The following is a 23,799-nucleotide window of genomic DNA, read 5'->3' on the forward strand; positions in this document are numbered from 1 at the left end:
TACACAGACATGGACATATACATCTTGGTTGTCTCTGTATTTATACTATCTATCTGGACAGATGTATATCTCCAACACTGTCCACTGCCTGTTCCTAAAAGCATGGAGACCCCAGAATAAATGATCATAACTGATATCTAGACTTTGGCTTTTATTTGTCTATCAGTCTGGATAGATATTTATCTCCAACACTGTCCACTGCCTGGTCCTCAGAGAATGGAAATCCCAGTAACAATGATTATAACTGATGCCTAGACTTTGACTTTCAATGCACTTCAAACGTATTCTTTACTGACTGCTAAGGATGGAATAACTTTATTTTCAAAACAGAATAATAGATTGGAGAGACAACTCAGTTGACAGAATACTTGCCTAGCATTCTTGAAGTTCTGATTTCAACCCCATTATCCCAAAAATGTAGGTGTTGTGACTCACACTAGCAATACCAACCCTCAGAGGTAGAGGCCAAAGGATCAGAAATTAAAGGTCATTCTTAGCAAATCTGAGGGCCAGCCAGAGCCACAGAAGACTATTTCTAAGCAATGAAAGAAAATAGAATAGTAATATTAACATTTATTTTTACACATTGAATGAACTAAGAAACCATGACACCATGAAGCTACAAATGAGCACATGAATAAATTGAAATTATAATGAGGAATAGAGGATTTCAAAATACTTTCTCACAAAGCATATTTATTAACTGTGGGGGGCAGAATCACTTTACACTGGAGAAGCTTGACAGACATGACCTCAGTCAAGTGATGAAAATGATCGTTAATAACATAACAAACCAAAGCTGCGAGCTGCCCTTTAGGGCACAATTGAAAGAACACAATACCACTCTTCTGTTACTTCTGATAAAGATGAATAACCTGATTTTATTCATGAAGAAACGTCAGAGTGACTCAAACAAGGGACATTCAAAAAATAATGACTGGTGGTCTGCAAAAGATCCAAGGCCAAAGACTGAAGAACTGTCCAGAACACTCCAGAGACATAACAACTACACACAAAGGGAACTCTCCAGAAGAACCTCCAGCTCCTGCATGCATCCTAGAAACAAGGGACAGATCTTGAATGCAGACCAAAAACTAGATAGGAATTTGATGTTGGTGGCTGTCGAGTCGTCTGAAAGTACAGCCTTCTTTTCTGTAAGAAATAAGCACCATTCCATGGGTCTAGGCAGTCCATAGGGAAAGTAACTCAGAAGCCAGAGCACTCTTTGTCCTTTGTATGTCTGTTTTCTTATGAGTTTGTAGATATTTCAATGTTTAAAAGGGAGAGAGCGGGATGAAGAAAGCAACTATATTATACAGCATACGAGGTCATTGGAGAGCAAGGTCTAATTTGTATGTGGTAGCTAACTAAGGTCATCACTTCTCTGCCTGCAGAAAACACAGCAAGGTTATAGTCCATTGCTAGACACAAATATTTAACCTTTATTTCTTGTTATTGCTAGTATTTTTTAACAAGTGGCTTTTCTTAAAGCCAGTTTCTATTTCACAGAAATTTTTTTTTTTTTTTATAATTCATGGTTAACTGTTCAGTGTTGGGATTGGGGATCCTCCACAGAACAATGTGAATGCTAACCTCTGCAACTCCCCCCACACACACACCTAGGAAGGTATATCCAACTCAGGGAATACCCTTCCAAAGCCAGCCCGGCTGCCCGAGTCAGCTGAAAAGAGAAAATACCATACTTGATTCAAATTACAACTTCAGTACTGTACTGTACATAGCCAGCATTTCACATGCTTAATGTAATAAGTATATAATGGTACATCAGGTCTCACTTTTGAAGTAGGCAACTACAATTTAAGACTGTGAAGCAGCCTTATTTTACTTAAAGTTAAAATAAAATGTTACACACACATTGACGGCTCCAGAAGCCTTAGGCACGCTGACAGGAACATGGAGAAAATGGCCCTGCTCAGAGCAATCCTTCCAGCTATCTCGTGTTCTATAGAAGACTATCCTAGAGTGCCAGGGCTGACTTCCAGGCTGCATATTTAGGAGAGGAAACTCTGTCTTGGCTCCTTTGTGCTTCTTCACACATCCTAGAGTCCAAAGGAGCTGCTTGTCCCAGACTTGATGACTTCTCACAACCTTGGGATTCCAACTCAGTCTGGAGTGCTATTCCAGGCTCATGGAAACCATTTCAGTCTGTCAAGCCCAGAGGAAATGTGGCTGCAGTCTGGTAGTCACCTCCAGAAACTACAGCTGGCAGGCTAAGCCGTTAATTCACTCTACCCCAGAAGAATGTTTGTCCATTAACCACAGATTGCTTTGCTTGCTTGCAACTATAATATGATCTACAAAAATAGCTATGCTTGTGATTTAATAGCACCATGGAAACATGGATAATGGCAGAAAACGTAATAGCAAAATTAATTTGCTTTTGATTCTGAGCAATGTTTCCTACCACTAATATCAACACATTTTAACTGAATTTGAGAAAATAAGATGTTTTTGGAGGAAAAAAACTACTTTGGCAGGAAGAATATGAGAAAATTATATCTACTGCTGTCTTTGAGCAGCAGAAAGAAGAAACATGTAGACTGAACTTCCTGTTTGCAGGGGCTGCAGGCTGCCAAGTAGACATGTGGACATGTCTTTAAAGGGAAAACTGAAGGCAAGAGAAGGCATCTAAACCCCTCCAACAGTGATCAGCTGGAGTCTAGAAGTTGAAAGAGAATGTTGTGTTGGTACTAAAGCATGAGTTCAGTGTGGTATATACACTAACACCTTAGAAACACAAGAGTTACAGTCATGAAGCATCTCCCTCTACTGGCTTATTCTAGAAGGAATACTGATCCCTACAGCAAGAAAAAGTAATCTAAAATATGAGGGCAGATGCTGACCGTTGTCTGCTTGTGTGTTCTGCAGATTAATACCGCTGGATTTTTGTGAAAATGTCGTAGGTGTGCTTGTTTTACTGGCCTGTGTGTAGTTAGAAGCAGATGCGGTGTGTGTGGGGGGATTAACCCAGTGAGGTCTGTTTGTTGAGTACACATGAGTTGGACCTTCTACTAGAAGGTGTTTGCCTTAAAATAACCCAGCAATTCTCAGGCAGTCACTGATCCAGACAAACAAAAAACCCGAAGGAGATTCCTGTAGTCAGATGCCCCGTGATCCAGAAAATAGAATTTCTCAGTTCAGGTATCAGGGAAACTGGTCAGTGCGGTTCCTCCATGGGTGCCAGAGTGTTCCAGATTATGGAGTCACTCCTGTAACAAAAATTCCACATGATGAATTCCCTTCAACAAGCTTTCTGACCTAAGGATCTTTTTCCTTTGTACTAAGATTTGAACCAAAGAACTCATGTGTGGTAGGCAAGTGCTCTACCAATGAGCTGAACACAATGAGTCTTTTCTGTACTATTTGTTGGGAAACAAGGATGCATCAAGTGACCTGCTTTTTTCTTTCCCTTCTCTAACATCCCTCCCTCTTTCTTCTTGCTGAATTTGAGACAGGATCCCATATATCACAGACTGGCCTCAAACTCAATATGTAGCTGAAAATGACAATGGCCTTATGACCCTCCTACCTCCAATTCCTGGGTACGGGGATTACAGGTGTAATCCTGCCTGCGGAGTACCATGGTAGCACCGTGCCTTTACATGGTATTGGGATTGAATCCAGGGCTTCAGATATGTTAGATAAGCACTCTACCAACTGAACTACATATTGGACCCTGATAATCTTTTTGTAATAGGGATTTACAAACATTATTTTTAATATACTACATAATGGATAAAACGCAGTGAAAGTGAAAAAATCAAGGTTTTCACATAAGATACTAAAATTATCCTTAGGGAAGTTTTCCTTTCTTTTAAAATAGAAATATAGAAATGACTTCAAGCATTAGCATGAAGAGTACTCCTCCTTCCCGCAAACCTCTGAAGGATGCCAAACCTGCAAATTTAGACTTTTTGGCTGTGTTGACTGCTGCCATGAACATGTATTCGCTGTTGGGGTCATGCACACTGGATCCGTATTTCTGAAAAAGAAAGTTAGAAGCATGGTTTATTTTCTTATCTTTCTCACCTTTATGCTTGTTTTCCAAGTGCTTTCTGGTTTTTGTTGAAGTGGCAGTAACAAAAGGCTCAGTAGAACAACAGGCAAAATATTTCCACTTAAAAGTGCTTTCTGAACTAGGAGATGGCTCAGAGGAATAAAGCTCTTGTTGCCAAGCCTGATGACCTGGGTTCAGTCTTCACCACCTACATAGTAGAAGGAGAGAAAAGATTCTTATGCCGAGAGGTGTGTCTGTGTCTGTGTGCACACGCACACACAGTGAAAAAGGTCTTTAAAAATGCTTTCTGCATCATCTTCATCCTCATTTTTTACTTGATTATTCCTTCCTCAATAGAGTTTGATGATGGACTTTACGGCATACACTGCCTCCTTCTCAAATGGTTGTCTGGTACATACACACACACACACACACACACACACACACACGAGTCTGGCAATGTAACATCTAAAGAAGCAGTTTCCTTCCTAGCTACTATTGGTACCTAGTAAGATAACCTCGTTGTTTCAATTTGCCCATTAAGAGAAACTTAACAACTAATTGCTCCAGCTTTGGCTTGACTTTTAGAAAGAGTACACTCAAATATTAATCCAACATTTAATAACTTTTAAAAATCAAAGGCACCGATTTTTATATTTAAACCTCCTTCCTAACATTTATCTGTGATGGGCCCAAATTTTCTATCCTCTTATGAAAAAAGCAGCAATAATAATTTATCTCTGTGAGCCTCCAAGTCCTTTGGGGGATGATGTGAGCTATTAAGAAACAAACAGATAATCTCTGTTCCAAGTCATTAGTTTAATTAGTGTATAAATTAGGGGAAAAGAATTGTGTTGCTTTTGTTCAGGTTACTTTGAGACATTGATGAGCAATAGCCAGCTAAGAAAGAGAGCATAAGGGAAAGTAGAAATCACTTACCTTTTTTGCAAACCAGAAGATAAATATGCATCCAAAAATGTATACCACAGCAAAAGCTGCACACCCTATGGGCAACCAGAGCTTGAGCTGACAGCAAAGTTGTGACTCTGGGTTGGAGGAGGGAAAAAGATACATTGATAAAATATCCAGAAACGCGTGTCCTCGTTCAACACTGCATAGAGAAGTCTTTCATAAAACGTAAAGAAGGTTTTTAATCAAGGAAGGGTTTTCTTCCTTACAATTAGAGGATCCAGTAGATGTCAACCAATGTCACCTCCGCATTACAACAAGGACCCCAAAATTCAGACTGGAAAGGCTATGCTAGTTTACAAATGCGACCGATAGGTGGAGAGTTGCCATCTGCAGCTTCCACAAGAATAAGAAGGAAAACACATGGGATACAACTGGTTTTCAAATCAGCGCATCTCATTCTCCAGACGGCTTTCAACCTTAAGTGAGTAGAGGTAATATTCACTGAGCCATGGTCTGGATGCTTGAATGATTAGGCCCTAACTCAACAGTATGTATAGCTAAATCACTTATTCGACAATAAATATCAGCTTAATATTAAGGACATATTATTACTTTCATACTTCATCCAAGATGATTTGTTGCCAACTACATCTAAAGGATGCAATACAAAAGATAACTTGTTTGTGTCTATTGGTGAGAAAAGTCTTGGAAATGTGCATGTACTCTTAAGCCCCAACGATAAAAACAACCAGTGTCTTACCGTAAATATGCAAATATCCTCCGCTAAGGATCTTTACTCGAAAAGGAGGTGGGTCAAAAATTGACAGGCTACAGGAGTAATAGCTCCCGTGAGAAGTGTCCAAGTTGTTTAAGTAAAAGGAGACGCTGTTGTTGGACAGCTGATACGGACAGAATTTCTGAACAATGGAGACCACGTTTTCCTTGGTCTTGCTGAGATCACAGAGAACTTCTGCCCCCTTCAACAGCTCCATTTTTAGCTGGTGGACACTCTCAGGGTATTGACAAGAAATCTGTATGCCTCCATTATGAAATGAAAATATATTATGATTGGCTGCGTCATTGATTTCTCCTGGGTCAAAAGAAAGAGAACGAAGTAAGAACGCTGTTTTGCTAACATATTGCCATAATAATTATATTTAAGTGGGAACCTGATTTCTGTTTATAAAGTCACCTCTATTTATACCAAAATGAAAGATTTAACAGCCAAGAAAACAAAACCAGAATGTGACAACGCAAAACTATGCACGATGAATGGACTTTTCAGGTAATAGCCTATAGAATGTTATGTATCAAGTAGCATGTTTAGATAGTATGACTCAAACACAGGGGTCTCCATGCTTTTACAGGTTCCACGCTAGGGACTAGACGGTAAACAGAGAAGTGAGAGGTTTGCTATAGTTTGCTATAGGAACAAAGTACTATCAGGGAAAATGACGCTCGCTTGGGTGGTAAACTGTGATAGTTACGGTAGGGTCAGGAAACGGCCCTTTGAAGTAGTGAGCTTTAAAACTTAAAGCGTGCTCTTCTTTTAGCTGAACAAGAAAAGACTTGCAGAAAGATGCTATGAAAAATTTTTTAAAGTATATAAATTTACTGGGTCTAAAATTGAATGGTTATATATTAATAGCTTTACATCCTCCAACTGAAAAATAAACAAATCAGTTATGTTCAAATAGTAATATTTCTTCTATGGATCCATTCGCTAGGAACCAAACTAGATGAGGCCCAGACTTTTGTTCCTCTTTTCACGTTTTCTGATTCCCAGAACCAGAGTTGCTTTTGTGAGCTACACAAGAGGAAGGGACTAAATGGGTTTATGTTGGTTGCAGATTGTGAACTCTTGACTTAAAGATTCAAGATTTTCTTCTGTTTATTTTGGGTTTTTTTAAATGACTTAATTTTTTAATGAAAAGTGTTATACTAAAATTGTTTGGAAAATGGTAACTTTAAGTTGTAAAATCTCTTTTTTCTTAAGAAACAAGTATAAACTAATTTTTTTAAAAAACAGACATCCTTGCTAAAACAGGGAGTATATCCATATTTTTGACTTTGACTTTTTATATAGCAAACAAAATATTGTGTGTTCTGCTAAAGTCATATGATATCCTACCATAAGTATTCAATTTTTTTACATGTTTGATATGATCATTTTAATGAGTATGTAATGAACAATTTGTGTTAATCTTTCATGATTTATTAAAACTAAGCACAAAGGTGACACCAGGATTATTTTCATCACTCTGACTTTCTGTAAGCACTGTAGCATTTGCTCAAATATGTCTTGCCATATTACTTCCTTAAAGAAGAGCTCCAACTTAAATTAAGATTGGCGTCATACATAATGATCCATTTGCCAATTCTCTGTTAATGCTTGATGCCTTAACTCCTTTCATGCTTCATCACAATCATTTTATTTATTATTTGTTTATTTGTTTTAGCATCTCTAGCCCTTAGTGAATACCTCTCATGTTTCCAGGAAACATTCTCAAGCTAGACATTTAGCTGTAAAAACACACATGCACACACAGGTGTCCCAGCTTTCTATCTTGTCAATATTCCTTAGTCAACAATAAAACGACAGGAAATAGTAAACAAAAGTAGTATTGAAAGGATTAAATAGTTGATCTGAAGAGAGTGCAGAAAATGCAGGTGAAACATAAAATGAGACCCTGGAACCAGGGTCGCGAGCAGAACTTCAGAGGGACTTTTGCTCTGAGAACATTAGTGTTCTCCCGTGTTCAAACTTCTGTTTGATGCTTTATCTTCCAGAATCTGCAAGGCGAAGACCTAAGAGAGCAGAGGTGCTTGTAACAGGAGTTGCAGTTTGTGGACACTGCCCTCCTGCTTTGTTCTGGGGGGACAGGTGACCGCTTTAAATGTGCAGAAGATGTGATTCTAAATTTCCTGAATGAATGCACCCAGCGCTCTCGCCTAAAGGGGAGAGGAGAGTTTGAGTCAGGAAAGAACATAGAAAGCAGAGAGGTGTCTGTGTGCTGACAGTGTCTTATTCTTGGCTTGTGGTAATTGTGGGGGTGAGGTAGCCTATGCGACCATTCTTCAGGTGTTCTTTTGCTAGTTGTCCATGTCTCTGTATGGATGTTTTGTCTTACATATGCAGAAGGGAAATAATGCTGCTTTCGTTTTATTTAATACAAAGGAAAGTGTGAGTTAAAGGCAAAGGGGTGGGAACAGACTATAGGCAAACAGGTGCAGCTGCATTGGCTTCAAGTGGAGGGCGTTCTGCTTGAGGACGCTTGTCTGTGAGCAGAGTGTGATGCTTTGTGCCTGCTGCAGAAGATAAGATCAGTGGCCTGCTTCAGAGAAAATTCCCCGGAGAGTTTAGAGTGGCAGCAAGCAAACCACAAAGAGACCCTGGGACAAAACTGTCTGCAGCCACTATAGACACACATAACATAAAAAGTTTGTCTGTCTGTTTCCCATTCTTTGCTCATTCTGAACCACAAGCCAGCACGTGGTGAAAAATAACAACGTAAGTGCTGAGCAGTGCTGCTCAAAGGATTCAAGAGCAAATTCTGGTTCTGTCCCATGACCAGCAACTGGGTCTGTACCTAGCATACCCTGTGGACTTCTCTCTTCTCATCCATAAAATAAGAAGAGAAAACAATGTCTTTAAATGGTTCTTTCTGGGGAGATGGCTTCGAGGGCAAATTAACTATTGTATAAGCATGAAGACTCGGGTTCGGACACCCAAAGCCTGGCGTCTGTAACCCCAGTGCATGGAAACAGGCAAGGTCTAAGGACTTGTTGGGCAAACACTCACCAAAATAGGTGAGCTCAGGTCTACTGAGAGACCCTGTCTCAAAACTAAGGTAAAAAGTGATTAAGTCACTAGACGTTGACTTCCAGCCTCTACAAATGCACACACACACACACACCTGTACTCACGCACTCTGTGTACATGCACACTAGAGTCCGGCCTCTATAAATGCGCACACACACACACACCTGTACTCACGCACTCTGTGTACATGCACACTAGAATCCGGCCTCTACAAATGCACACACACACACACACACACACAGAGACACACCTACCTGTACTCACGCACTCTGTGTACATGCACACTAGAATCTGGCCTCTACACATGCACATACACACACTCCATGCATACACACATACACACAAAGAAAGAGAGATGGGGGGGGTCTTTCCAACACTTACTTTCTGTGAGTTGAGGATCAGAATACATCCAGAAGAGACCACAGACAACCAAGGGAGACACAACTTAGCTATCAGGTGATACCATGTCCCTCCCTAATCATCTCTTAAAAAAGAATATTACAAGGAGTCAGGAAACTATTAAAGTGAGAAAAATTATCTTTCCTGCTTACAGAAAGCATTTGGGACGGTCAGGAAGGGTTCTGTTTTCCTTTCAAACAGAACTAAGTTGTGTGTCGCTATAATCACCTGGGGCCTCCAGAGTGTCATCCATCAAGCACTCATAAATATTCATTTCAGGGATCATTCTTAAACATAGCCTGGCTTACCTTTTCATTACTGGGCATGGTAATAAGGCTGACTCCTCTTTCCGCATTTCCTATGTTTAAGTTTTCAGCCTAGAAAAGCATCTGGCAACTGTATGCCTGCAGTGTGAATGTTTGCAACCACAGTGGTTAAATATTTACCTCTGCATTATTTTGCACCTACAGAACAGATGTGCTAAATACAAAAATCACAAATTTTTATTACCCTCTAGCCGAATTTGGTACAATCCTACAAAAAGAAAAAAAAAAGAAAAAAAAAGCAGAGCAGTGTGGTCTGGGGAGATGGCTCAGTTTGTTAAGAGTTTACCTTGTAAGAAAGAATGAGGACACAAGTTCAAATCCCCAGCACACATAAACAAAGTTGAATATGCCAGCCTGCATCTATAACCCCAGCACTGCAAGATGGCAGATGGCGGGAGGGGTAGACATTCTTGGAACTCATTGACTAACCAATCTAGCCAAATATAACCAATCCAGCCAAAGCAGTGAGCTTCAGGTTCAGTGAGAGACCATGTCTCAAAAACTAAAATGAAGAACACTAGAGCAAGGCATCTGTCATTAATCTCCAACCTCAGGATGCATGCACATGTGCACAGGCTCAAATACACACACACAGTAGTGGAGAGGGACAAAAAGACCAGCAAGGAAATCCCTGGTAACAATGAAAAGCATTTAATGGACAAATGGATAGGCAGTTTAAGGAAAATGTGAACATACTGGTATCTTACAATTGCAGAAGAAGCCAAAATCCTTCCTCTACTCTTTGGATATTCTTATCTCCATGTCTAATACCAGTCTGGATTACTGGCATTATAGCAACAGCATATACATCCAGAATCTCTTCTGTTTGGTGTTTGGCTAATTCATCTGCCACAAAAAGAGTCAAAGTTTTGAGTATCCCTCTCACGCATCTCTTTCTTTATTTCTCTATCATTTATGTTTTTTCACATACCAACTAAGACAAAAACCTTCCTCCAAAGTGTGACCTCCGCTACTGTTTTAAATGTGTTTATCACAATCTTCCCTTACCACCTCACTGCCCAATAAGTTCTTATATGCATTGTTTGTCTATGTCCTGAGCATCCTACAAACACCCTTGTCTCATACTCCTGATTTCCTGTAGTTTGATCTACGTCCCAGCACCATGCGCGCGCACACACACACACACACACATACAGTCAGACCTGTTGGGCTTACATACCAAGCTACAAGTCTACTAGGCACAGACAAAGGCTCAGCCAGATTAAATTTTCTTCCTCTGGTCATACAACTTCCTGAGATCATGAAAGAGCATCAGTTCAATCCATAGTCAAAGTGCTGCTGGCACTGGAAGCAAGAAAGTGATTGCTAAGAGCCAAGTCTTTTAAGACCACTGTTAAAAGTATATCAACAAGAATAAAGCTTTGTTGTTTCTTCCTATGATTAATCAAATCTTTCTACTCCAATATTAATCACAAATTACAATTATTTCTCTCCTCCTTCCTTCGTCTTCCTCCCTCCTCTCCCCACCCTGCTTCTGTGTAGGGTGCAGAATATTCTGTGCAGACAGCTGCTTAACTTTTGGCTTTCATTCTGGCCTGCTTGTATCTAGCCTCTTCTCTATAAATGACCGCTTTGTGTCCATTATTCAAACTAATGTTTCTTCAAAGACTACTGGTCAACATTTCCAAAGTGCATATTTAAGTCATTTTCTGACATATTTCCTGAGAGTGGAAAATATTACCATTGTATAAAATAAACAGGTATGACTGTTTATTTACTTATTTATTGTCTGGCTACCCCCACTATGATGTAAGCTTTAAATAGAGAACCTCATTTGTAATTTACAGTTCCATCCCAAGTATCTACAACAGCGCCTGATAAATAGTAGATTATGATTAAAATTTACTCATATGGATGTATGCATTCACATTTATTTCTTATCTTATTTTTGCATACATCGAGTTAAGCTAGAACCAAAAATGTGATTATTTTTCCCAATATTGCATGCCACATAACTAGAAAATGTTCTAATAAATAGAAAATGATCGAAAGAAAAAACTTCTTTGCCTATAGATACTTACCAAGTTCAAAAAGTTTTGCTTAGCTGATCAATGTTTTTCTTGGCCATTTCATGATTACTGAGGGACAGATAGGTTTCTGACTGACTATTTAAATTCCTTGAAGTATGTAATAGTTTAACTTGTCCAGTGTGTGGATAAGTAAGCTGTGGGACCCCAGAATAACCATTTTGCTAATCCACCCAAAATGTCAATTAAAAACCACATTTTAGTGATTTTTAATACAAGCACTAATGATACACATTTCAACACTATGTTAAAAACACAGATGGGAATCTGCTTGTTTATATCTTGGTGATGTCTTAAAATCTGAGTGTTAAGTTTAACACTTGCTTTGATACCCATATCTTTTTATCTTCTGCCGATACATCTAGATGATATCACTCTAGAGAAAGGGACCTATATTTCCTGAATCACGCAGAACACTATGTTTTATAGGGTATGTTCTTGTCACCAGACTCAAATCTGTTACCTTCTGTTGTGATTTTTTAAAAATAGTTGTTATATTTGTTGGCAGTTATAACTATTACTACCAATAGACTATTCTCAAAAGTAAAATCAGAGTTCTTCTTTATGTGAGTTTTTATATTTTCAGTTTTTCCCAAAGACAAGAGCATTTGTGTCTCTTTTTTTCTCGGGCTATTAAAATCTCTGGAGCCAGTGTGACAGCACATTTCTGAAGATCAAGGTCATCCTGGGGCTATGTAGCAAGCTCCAGCCCAGCTTTGGCTACAGAGTGAGATTCTATCTCAACAAACAAACAAGCAATAAACAAAAAGGAGCTGGGCAGAGGAGGAGGGGAGTGGAAGAGGAGGAAAAAGAAAAAAATATCTAGAAAAAGTCCTTCCCCAGAGAATTCATGGCAGATCAGAAAAGTCTATTTCAAATTGATTCTCAGGATATCCAAACTATTTTATTTCTAAGTATCAGATGGTCCACCTAGGACCTAGCATTCTGTAAACAGTTGTATTAGATCTGGTAGAAAAAAGCATTAAAGAGACATGTAGAGGCCCCATCCAGCCAGAGGATGGAGCACAGACTAGCAAAGTGATTTTATTGTCTTTCACTCAGCCTTTAAACCACAAACCTCTATAAAGGCCTCAGAGTGAGAGATAAGATCTCCTGAGCTTGCAATTATTGGTAATGCTTATTAAACATATTTTCTGTAGTCAAACAATGATAAGCTTTAGTTGTCTCCATGAAGCACAAGAATGTGGCCATGAGAGGCATTTATCAAAGTTAAAATGCTTTAACTGGAGTCTGGTTACATTGGGTCTTTTACTCATAAGTTTTAGCATTGTGTTAAAAAATGTGTTTCCTACCACTGTTTCATCTGTAATAAAAACAATGTCATTTCTTATGAATCAACTAACTAAAACTTTTAGATTCCTGGCTAAAAACGTCTTATCTGTGCATCACGCCTACACACACACTATAATTCGAAAATGTAATTATATTTCAATAAAGCTAATAAGAGTAAATGGATTGCACAGCAGGATAAGGAGACAAAATAAACCCCATCCCATTGAGGGAAAAGCAAGCTGTGAAGAAAAGTGAAGACAAACCACCAAACCAAAGACTCTCTCTCTCTCTGTGTCTCTCTCTGTGTCTCTCTCTCTGTCTCTCTCCCCCCCCCTCTCTCTCTCTGTCTCTCATACACATACATCTTCATACACAATATAAAAGCTGCTTTTACTCTCCAAGAAACTCTGAAGGGGGCAAAAAAACAAACCTCAGTTGTTGAAGCCAGTATAATAAGAAAAATGAAAGATTCATTTTCTTCTAGTTAAAAGTTATTTTCTTTGTGAAAATGAAAAAGACCCAAAGGTGCTATAAAACTTTGAATCAATATTCACAAAATAATTAATTTGCAAATAAACTACTCTGTTAGTGACTTCACTGTCACAAGTTTGAAATTATCAAAGGATGAAAATCACATGAGATTAAATGAGACTGTCTCTGTTTCACAGAGAGAGAGAGAGAGAGAGAGAGAGAGAGAGAGAGTTTCCCACTTCTCTGTTGCCATGCACAGTGCTTTAAGCTCACACACAGGACATTTGTATGTGAACTAATTTACACTGATATTATATTGATATTTATCTCCAGCTCAGCCCTCCACACTAGTTTCCCAAGCCTTTCAGCATCTGTCTCTGGATGCAGTCAGTTCATCAGGGGTAGCATATCAAAGCTGAACCCATTCACTCTCTCTTTAGTGAATCACTGATCAGCCCAGGACATTCAGTGTGGTCATCTTCTTTTCTACCCCCAACTTTCTTCATCCACAGTCACCAAGTTCAGTTGACACTAGCTCATAGATGTCTGTTGAACTTAGTCTTTCTTCTCCGTTACATTGCCAATCCAGAACTTATTCATGTTTTTTTTTCTGTCTGTCCTTGGCTGTCCTCACCACCTATGACAGTCTGTCCTCCTGTCTTTCCTCCATCTGTTTCTAAAATTGTGTTTCATTCCCCAACTTAAAAGTCTTCATCAGTCCCCCGTTGTTTATAAGGGAAAACCCAGCCTCCTTGGTATGACATAAAAGCCTCCGTGATCCCATAGACCATCTGTCCCAGCATCACTGAAGTTGTGGGCCATTCTTTTCACATTGTTTCTCCTGTTTCCATAAATGGAAACATCTAATCAGCCCTTTGCCCAACTAGAAATCCTCTGTCATTCTTTAGAAATTGTTCTAAGTCCTCTCTTTGGGTCCTTCTGAGATGCCGAAAGACTCTAACTCTGTTCTCAACACCACTTTATTAATATTTCTAGCAAATACGTTATTAGATCTTAATTATTCTTGTCTTGTTTCTTCATTTAATCACTGAAGCCTAAAAGGATAAGAGTTAAATTGTTCCTGGGACCTGGAACACAAAAGAAACTCAATGATACTTTCCAAATAAATGAAAATAAGACCACGAAGATTCAGCATGATATTAGCAAATGTCTTGAGCATGGGCCAAGAAGAGTAAGACAAGAGGAGAAAGAGGTCCTGTTTGCTGGAAATTTGGGATCTCTTTATATCCTGGTGCAAAGGCAAAGACTCAACTGATTGATGCCCACCCAGTTTCGAACCCCAGTAGTTTACAGGGGCTTCCATTGTATTAATTCTGCACAGATTACATTGTTAAATGCATTACATAAAATAAACCATCTCTTTCTCAAAGCTAACTTGTAAGTCAGATCAGCTTTCTTGATCTCTGTTTTGCAGCTGGGGAAACTGAGGCTTGAATGACTATATTCAATAGCCTTTGGAGCAAGACAATAAAGTCAGCAGTGCGTATTGGAGCCATAAATTGAATCTAGACAATGTGACTTCACTCACTTGAATGCCCCACTCCCCAGTCTGATACTCTAGGGCTACAGCCTCACTCTACAGCAACAGAGCTATAGCATCTGAAGCGGTTTGCTATGGAAAAATAAACATTAAGTTGGAAGTGGAAATCCTCTTTAGCATTTCTTTTTTCCCTTAAGGTATATGTATTAGTATTACAAATTCTCAATACTCACAATGGTGTCATGTATGTATTCTGTGCCTGACGGGTTATTATGTATCAAAAACATTAAGATAATTTCTCAAATATGCAATTACATGTGTTTAATACTTCATTCATCTAGATATTTATTTATCAACCATTATATATTAAGCTTCCCTGTGTATCTGAACATGAAAAAAATCTGTTTTTTTATATCAGTCTAAATTTCTCACAGTTACTTAGTAACTTACCTACCTGAAGAAATGAATTCATATATACAAGAAACTCTCATTGTAATTAAACAAGTGCAAGGCAGCATTTCTATGGAATTTTTTCTTTAGTCTTAGATGGTACAAAATGATTTGTGTGTAGTGGAGGGTTTATGTTGCTGCTGTTGCATGAATGGATTCTCCAAGGACAACATAAACTTTAGCTGTTTAAGTTTGATTTCTCAAATGCAAATGCAGTCACCTGTAAAGAATCTTTAATTGCTTGTGGGACACGCTCTACCCATGACAATATGACTCAGAAAGAGTTGACTCCTCAGTAGTCAAGCACACATACACACACACACACACACACACGAGTCTTTCATCTTGCTTAGTCACAGCCATCTCCTCTCCACTTTTCCTTGCGCAAAGCAAGTTGTAAGCACCGCAGTACCACGCAACACTCTCAGAGGTCCACAGCCCCAACTTCTGATACTTTCTTTAAATTTGCATGTCATTGCCTGTTTTAGGTAACTTTAGAGACCAAACTAGTAAAACAAATATGGTTTGTCTAACAGCTTCAATCTATATTTCTTAGTCTGTATATGCTTACATACCACTTTTCAAAACATAATTTTGAATTTTTATAAAATTTCTCAAAATGGCTAAAATCTACCTTTGACAGACTTAGTTTGTTAGAAGAATAACAGAACAGAGTCACCACTAATGTAGAAAATATGACAATGATTCTTAAATATATTTTTAAAAATTGGAAAGCCTAGTAATTCACTTTATGTCTTAAACTGAATGACCTTAGACTAGGAAAACACTACTCAGCATAAATGGTGGTGTTTGTTCAGTTTAACCACGTATATGGATGTGAACGTTTTGCATCAAGTAATGAACATTATAGAAGGTGTTGTGAGCAAAACTAAGACGATAGTTGGTTTTTACCCTGCGTGCCTGTGGGTTACTAGGAAGGTACTGGTAACTTAGATCTAAGTGTCTGTTAAATCTAAAGAAGCTGTAGTTAATAAGCATAAAAATGAAAACATTTTTCATTTTGTTCACTTTGGTGAGAAAAAAAATTTACATGAGAGGAACAGAGATTTCTAGGAAAAAAAGATGGGGTGAAGGACACAGAGAGGAAACTGTCATCAAAAACACTAGAAAAAAATACCTAAAATAAAGAGTAAAGTTTAGTTCACAAATAGCAAAGAAGTATTTGGTCCTATACAAAATTGAGGAACATACATGAAAAAGAAGCTGCATGAGCAAGGAATTCTTGAGTTCCAATATTAAACAATGAATAACTTTCCATATTTCAATGAAAAACTTTCAAGATCACAAAATTCTAGAAGTAAGGCAGTTTGTCAGTTAATAGATTCTGGCATACCAGGAGTCCTGGGTTCAGTTTCCAGCCACATAGGCCAGTGGAGGCACATACCTGCAATCCCAGTACTTGGGAGGTGGTGGAAAGACAATCGGAAGTTCAAAGCCAGTCTAGGCTACATGAGACCTTGTCTCAAAATTATTTTGTACTGCCGGGCGGTGGTGGCGCACGCCTTTAATCCCAGCACTCGGGAGGCAGAGGCAGGCGGATCTCTGTGAGTTCGAGACCAGCCTGGTCTACAAGAGCTAGTTCCAGGACAGGCTCCAAAGCCACAGAGAAACCCTGTCTCGAAAAAACAAAAACAAAACAAAAAAAAATTATTTTGTACTAATTTTAAAGGAGTTTTCTCTTTTTTAAGGTAAAGAAAAACAAGGCTCAGACTAACACTTTAGCACAACCCATAAGGTCACAGAAAGTGAGTAAAAATCTCCAGAGAAAAGAGACTGCAGCCCAGGACACCCAGCCTCACAGGGACAAAAGGACAGTGTCCCCTATGCTGGGACTAATGGAAGGCCTTGGAGCACTGGCAAAACAGAGGTCACAAGACAGCAGCAGCACCCACATGGTGCTGTCACTGAAGGCCAGTTCTGTGATAGAGGGGTAAAGAAAGAATGTGGGAGACAGGAAAGGTGCGCTGTCAAGACAGAACATGGCAATGATCTACTTGACACTAATTTAGCAAAATCCATGCATGGGCCAGTGATGGAGCCAATGGGAGGCTGAGGGCACTTCAAGTTCTCATGCCAATGTGCAAGTGGGGGTCAGGCCAGGGCATAACTACATTTATTTCTAAATGGGTCAGGAAATGCAGCTCAGATGTAGAAGTCTTGCTCCGCAGGCGTAAGATCCTGGGTTCAATTCCCAACAACACATCAATTCAACAGATCATTCACTTGTAATCCTCTGAACATAATGACCTGATAGATTAAGAAACATCATCAGGGGTTGGAGAGATGACTCAGTGATTAAAAACACTTGCTGCTCTTCCAGAGGCTCAGGGTTCAATTCTCAGAACTCTCATCCTGCCTCACAACCATCTCTAACTCTACTCTGAAGAGTCTGACACCCTCTTATGGCCTCCATGGGCATCAGGCATAAATGTGATGCATAGACCTAGGTGCAAGCAAAACACCCAATCCCATAGAACAAAAATAAATAATTCTTTTTAAAAAGAGAATCATCAACCTTCCAAATTCACCAGAAGCAAAGAATATTAAAAGGAAATGTTACTACTCTTACAAAACATAAAAGAAGCCGGGCGGTGGTGGCGCACGCCTTTAATCCCAGCACTCGGGAGGCAGAGGCAGGCGGATCTCTGTGAGTTCGAGACCAGCCTGGTCTACGAGAGCTAGTTCCAGGACAGGCTCCAAAACCACAGAGAAACCCTGTCTCGAAAAAACCAAAAAAAAAAAAAAAAACATAAAAGAAAAAAGAGAAGATTCAGTAACACAAAAAAGTGAGAGGTAAATGCATACATTCTTGGAGGAAAATAATTTCAAGGCTTATCATGCTGAAAATAGCTTCATCTACCCAAAGAAGAGGTTGGCAGTGCACAGTTTTTAATGTAACATGAATTCGAGAAACAAGGGCTGAAAGGAAGGGGCTCAGAGGCCAGTCCATCTCCCCAGACCTCTCTAAGTTCTGTGGGGAGGACCTGGTGCTAAAAACACCAAAGGACTGTTTCTCCCAAGATGGTAGAATTCTAAAACTTCAGTCACAGTCACAGATAAAGTGAGCCTGAGAGTCACCCTCCTGGCTTCCTGAGACACATATAAGACATGTATTTATTAGAAATCACCTACTAGCAATTATTTTCACTGGCTGCATTCTCCACAGTGCTTCAAAGCAGTCTCTCTCTAACGCTGGAATTCAGCAGGCTGCCCACAACACCTCCTTTGCCTGGGAAGAAGCTCTCCATGTATAGTTTCTTCCTGCAGAGTCTTCCATAAGGAAGAGCCTCCTACTATCTCAGCATCATGAAAGGAATAAGACTTTGTTAAATTTTAGATTGAGAGCCAATGGAGACAGGGAACATTCACAACTCAACCTTTTTACTTCATTGACTAAATAACAAAGTTGGTCAGAACCTTGCCTCCTGGAGATTGGTGGTATTTCTCTCCTGCTTCAATGGGGCTGGGCACACTGGGGTTCTAATGATGGTTCTGCCACTGATTTGAAAGACCCTTTCCCAGTTTGTGGGTCTTTCTCAACATTGCTTAAAGGTGAGCATCCCCACATAACGGCAACATGGGAAGCCAAGAGCTGGAAGCATTACAAGGATTACAGAGGACCCATGAGTGCTTTGTTTACTTGAGTTTGACTCTGTGTTTCTAGCTGTGAAAATAGGAACTACTGGGTATATGTACCCTGGGAGTCACTTTGAATATGATTATTGTTTATGTGTTTATCATTTACTTTAAGCTGCCTCTGTTTTTTTGTTTGTTTGTTTGTTTTTATCTGTTTCTGGAAAATGACATTCTACATAATAGTTTTCTATGTGATAAGAATAATTAACATTGGTCTGATTCCTTTAGGATCTCAGGTGACTATTCCAGAAGAATTTATTGATCAGCTTAGTTTGTCACCTTGTGGCAATCCTGGGGCTGGAGCTACCCTCCTACAGTAACAGCACCACTGCTCACACAAGTCTCTTGGATGCAACACCACCATCGTAACTGCCCAAATAAGTTTGGTATACAGAAAACTTTGAGGCAGTACAAACAAACCATGCAATAACTTCTGTAAAATTTTTTGGAAAAAAAATCTTTAGCAAGGTCCTTGTAGTCTGACCCCTAACCTCCTTTCCAGCCTCATCTGGCATCGTCCCCAACTTCTTCCTCCTGTGCTCAGTTGCGTCTTCCCTGGTCCAGCCCTCTAACCTTCTTTTGAACACCATGGATACTTTGCATTCACTTTCCGTAGAGTTTTCTTTCCTACCTTGACACTGATCCCTACTGATTCCCATTTGTATTTCCAATTTCAACTCAAGTGTCATTGCTAAAAAAATGTGTGACTCCAGCTACATACACAGCTTCCCTATCTGCCCCAACTCTTTGGTACACTTTCTTGGAAATGAGTTTTTTTTTCTGTACTTGTCATAAGTTTAAAGGATTATTTGATTGATGTCTCTTTTACCTGTGGTTAGCTAGTCTCGGTAGGGTGGGCATACCTGGCTTTCCTCACTACTGTTCAGACAACAGCTAGCACAGCACCTTCTGGATGTCAAGTGTCCAGGTATGTTGATGATAAGATGAGTGGGTAAGTAAACAACCGAATTCCACCCCATGGATGTTCTTGTGTCATTTATGCTGCTCAGAATTTCAGGAGGTTTAAAGGGAGGGGTGTGGAACAGAAAAGGCAAGAGGCCCAGAGCTGTTCTCGGTATTTATTCCAGGCAAACCAATGAGGGATAGCCCTCTTTGCTCATCCCTCATTCTTCTTAAGAGAGATAGCACAAGACCAAAGTTAAATTAGCCCAGTTTTAGCTTTGACATTTTTTTTTGGAGAGAAAAGTAATGTCTATTTCTTTGTATCACTGAAAACGCATTTCTGGATGGACTTAATACACCGGATATTCTGCTTTTACTTCTCCTATTAAAGGCATTTTCCCTACATAATGTTTCACTCCACTTATCTCAAGTTCAAGAACAGGACCCATAGTTAAAGAAGAAAAAGGGAAAATAATATATACGTGTATGTAATAAAAAGCAACAAAAATGTGTAATGATTTACATTGCACATGGCCCCCATTTAATCTGCTCACGTGCAGGCTGAGGAATGCAACCCACAAAAATGAATAAGGACACCAGTCCATTTAGGGTCCACAGGGGCTAGTGAATGCTTTTAGTCATCCACTCTCTTCCCCACCCCTTTTTGATTAATTTCAGGATAACCCTCATATTTAGTGTCTAAAAAGCTTACAAGAGCATCCAGGATTGGTTTGGCGTTGTCTCAAAAAGCAAGCAAACAAACAAAAACAAAATAAACAAGAAAAAAAGACACGAAAGACAACACCCTATGGCCAGTTATGCATTTAAGACCTAGAACCATCCAGGTAAGATTAAAACCAAACTTCTTCTTCTGTAGTCCATCCACTTTATTCTCTTCCATAGAAGGATTCCCAGCCCAAGGGCTGAGGCTACTTAATTTTCATTCTGCTGGCGCAGGTTATCTTGCCTTTTATCTCTCTCTAAAAACAGTGAAGCCAGTCTTCTACTTCACCCACTGACAGGTAACTTTGAGCAAGTAATTTAAAAATTTAATGGTCTGTTGAAACATGCTTTTTCATGTTAAAACAAAGTATCAAAAGAAGCAATGTAAACTCAGTGCCATCCACGTTGACAGCGCGATGTGGAGGCTTGAGCCATGGGCTGGGGGGCTTCTGAAATTGTCTGCGCCTTCAAAAAATAACCGATTTGCACCAAATGTTTCTACTTTAGAGTTTTTCTTAATGTTCACTAGAATTATAACTTAGTAAGTTACAATTAATCAGAAGCCACTCACCTGTTAAAGCTCCGATCTGGAAACTGAGAGCCAAGGCATACCAGAAGTAGGTCTTCATGTCTGCAGGAGCAGCCGCAGTCTTCCCGTCGGTGCTCAAGTGTGGCAGTGAATTCACGTTCTCGGTTGTTTTCTGTTTTCTGGAAAGGAAGTGGCTTTGTGGAGGCTGACACAATGTCACATTTGCCACCCAGCTGAAGATACTACAAGGACAACTTCACACACACAGCGCCTCCTGCATGACAAGAGGCCAGGGCCCCATGAATGGATGGATGAGTGAGTGAGCGAATTTTATTCTCAAAGCTATTTGTGTGAGTGTGTGCGTGTGCGTGTGTGGTGAGGGCATCACGGCCATTGATAGCGGGGCTGGGTAGGAATCACTATCATTTATGGGGTGGATATTTAACTCACAGATTCTTGTTGACCAGGAAGACAGGAGGAAATGCTGCCCTCATTCTGTCTGAGACAAAGTCTATAGTTTCCAGAAGCTCATTCACTCAGAAATCTCCCTGGATTAATAGCTACTGGGGACTGCAGGATCCAACCCACTGGACAAATAAACATATTTTCGCACATTCCTGTCTAGGATATTTGTTCCAGAAATAAAAAATCCTTTGGAGTAGAACAGAAAAATAAATGAAGCCATTGAAGAAACTGAAGTTTTCAAACATCTGAAGGAGGAATGCTCCAGGAAGCCGAGAAATAATATTTACATGATATTCATTGTGGATTATAGTTTTATAAATGATAGGACCAGGTTTACATCAATTAATCCCTGCTCTCTATGTTACAGCCATCTGTAGAAACTCAGGAATCTATCTGCAGGAACAGGTGCAGATGAAAACAGAATGCTAAAAATCCTTACAAATGCCCCTGTCCCCGCAGAAAGATAAAGAAGACCCGAGCAGCAGCAATAAGACACATAATTTATTTATGGACACCTAAATTTTGTTGCTTTTTATTACATACATGCTTACTATGTATAAATATACCATACTATGAATACGGCTAATATTATATTTACATTCTTTTACATGGATTTTTATAGGTAATCATGTTATTAAAGATGTATTAAGTCACTTGTTACTAATAATCACCCTAGGTATTGGGGGCCATTATTTTTTCCATCTCACAAATAGGGGAAATTGAGACACAGAGAAGTAAAGCACCTGACCGGGTCCAAGTCCTGTAGTAAGTGTCTGTGCTGGCATTTGAAGAGTCTAGTTCCCAAGGCGCCCATCTTAACTAAGCAGAAGGGACCACTCATATTAAAGCCTGTGATCCACTCACTCATCCCAAGGCCTGTGATCAACTCACTCATCCCAAGGCCTGTGATCCAGTCACTTAAAGGTCTGATCTGAGTTCCAGAATGCTGGATCTAGGCTGAGCCTCTTAGAAGTAATTGACCCTTGACCCTCAGAAGTGACCACTAGCAGAAAAGAAGACATTACCTGAGAGAAACAAAAGTGTCTGTCTGAAGCAGATCCAGATATGGAGCTACAGAACCACAACAGGTATAGATACTGTAAGAGAACCTAACATTAGAAGTCAGGGTGGGAGGGGGATGATCCTGCAGCTTTCTCAAGCCTCCAGGGCTGTCCCTTGGTATCCTTTCCAAGACTCATGCACTTTGTAAGAGTGAGAAATAAGCTCATGGGGCATGAACCAGCCTCAGATTATGGACTCCCAGGACATCATCCCACTAAGCTGTGGGGTCAACTAATGCAGGGTTTTTGAGAGATGTGGGACCTTTCACAGCCCAGTTGTGTTTTCTCAAGGACCTACAGTGCCAGATACTTACAGTTAGACACACCAGCACAGTGGCTCTAAGTTCTTGGTGTTGTGTCAGTAAAGATTAGATATGGGGTACTTATGGAAGTATGTGAAGTAGAGGCAAACATTATTACAGAGAATTTCAAAAAAGCAAAAACTGAAGGTTAGAAATTAAGGAAAAGTTTGAGAAACTCCCAAGAGTGGAAAGAGTTTCCAAGAGAGGACAAAGTCATTCAACCTCATTGCCTAGGAGATGACAAAGACTGGACAAAGTCTGAGGTGACTGGCACAAGACTATTCTCTGGGACATCAATTAATAAAACCACTGGAGAGACCACATGTTCTACACATGTGCCCTTGGCCCAAGAAATTGTTGGTACACTGCTCATGTGCTGCCCACCCACTTCACCCGTGGAAGCCCACTATGCCCATCTTTTTTTAAATTGATTTTATTGAGCTCCACATTTTTCTCTGCTCCCCTTCCTGCTTCTCCCCTCCACTTTGACCCTCTACCATGAGCCCCACACCCCCAATTTACTCAGGAGATCATGTTTTTTCTACTGTCCATGTAGATTAGATCCAACTATGTCTCTCTTATGGTCCTCATTGTTGTCTAGGTTCTCTGGGATTGTGATTTGTAGGCTTTTTTTCTTTGCTTTATGTCTGAAAGCCACTTATGAGTGAGTACATTGATATTTGTCTTTCTGGGTCTGGGTTACCTCACTCAATATGTTTTCTAGATCCATCCATTTGCCTGCATATTTCAAGATGTCATTATTTTTTCTTCTGTGTAGTACTCCATTGTAAATGTACCCTATTTTACTTATCCATCCTTTGGTTGAGGGGCATTTAGGTTGTTTCCAGGTTCTGGCTATGACAAACAAAGCTGCTATGAGCATAGCTGAACCAGGTCCTTGTGGCAATTAACCCAGGG

At 39.7% G+C, this 23,799-nt stretch overlaps 1 protein-coding gene across 1 annotated transcript; it reads right to left on the bottom strand.

Moving 5' to 3' along the window:
• Nucleotides 1-1,518: 1,518 nt before the first annotated feature.
• Nucleotides 1,519-21,179, bottom strand: Icos (inducible T cell costimulator). The gene is made up of 5 exons (XM_057762365.1): nucleotides 21,096-21,179; nucleotides 5,691-6,020; nucleotides 4,958-5,064; nucleotides 3,919-4,003; nucleotides 1,519-3,230 (listed from the first exon to the last, which is right to left on the bottom strand). Exons 1-5 carry the CDS (start codon nucleotides 21,151-21,153, stop codon nucleotides 3,217-3,219), a joined length of 594 nt encoding a protein of 197 aa, XP_057618348.1. The 5' UTR covers nucleotides 21,154-21,179; the 3' UTR covers nucleotides 1,519-3,216.
• Between the last annotated feature and the right edge of the window lie 2,620 nt (nucleotides 21,180-23,799).

This window comes from Chionomys nivalis, chromosome 2 (genome assembly GCF_950005125.1).
Source record: "Chionomys nivalis chromosome 2, mChiNiv1.1, whole genome shotgun sequence".
Lineage (NCBI taxonomy): Eukaryota > Metazoa > Chordata > Mammalia > Rodentia > Cricetidae > Chionomys > Chionomys nivalis.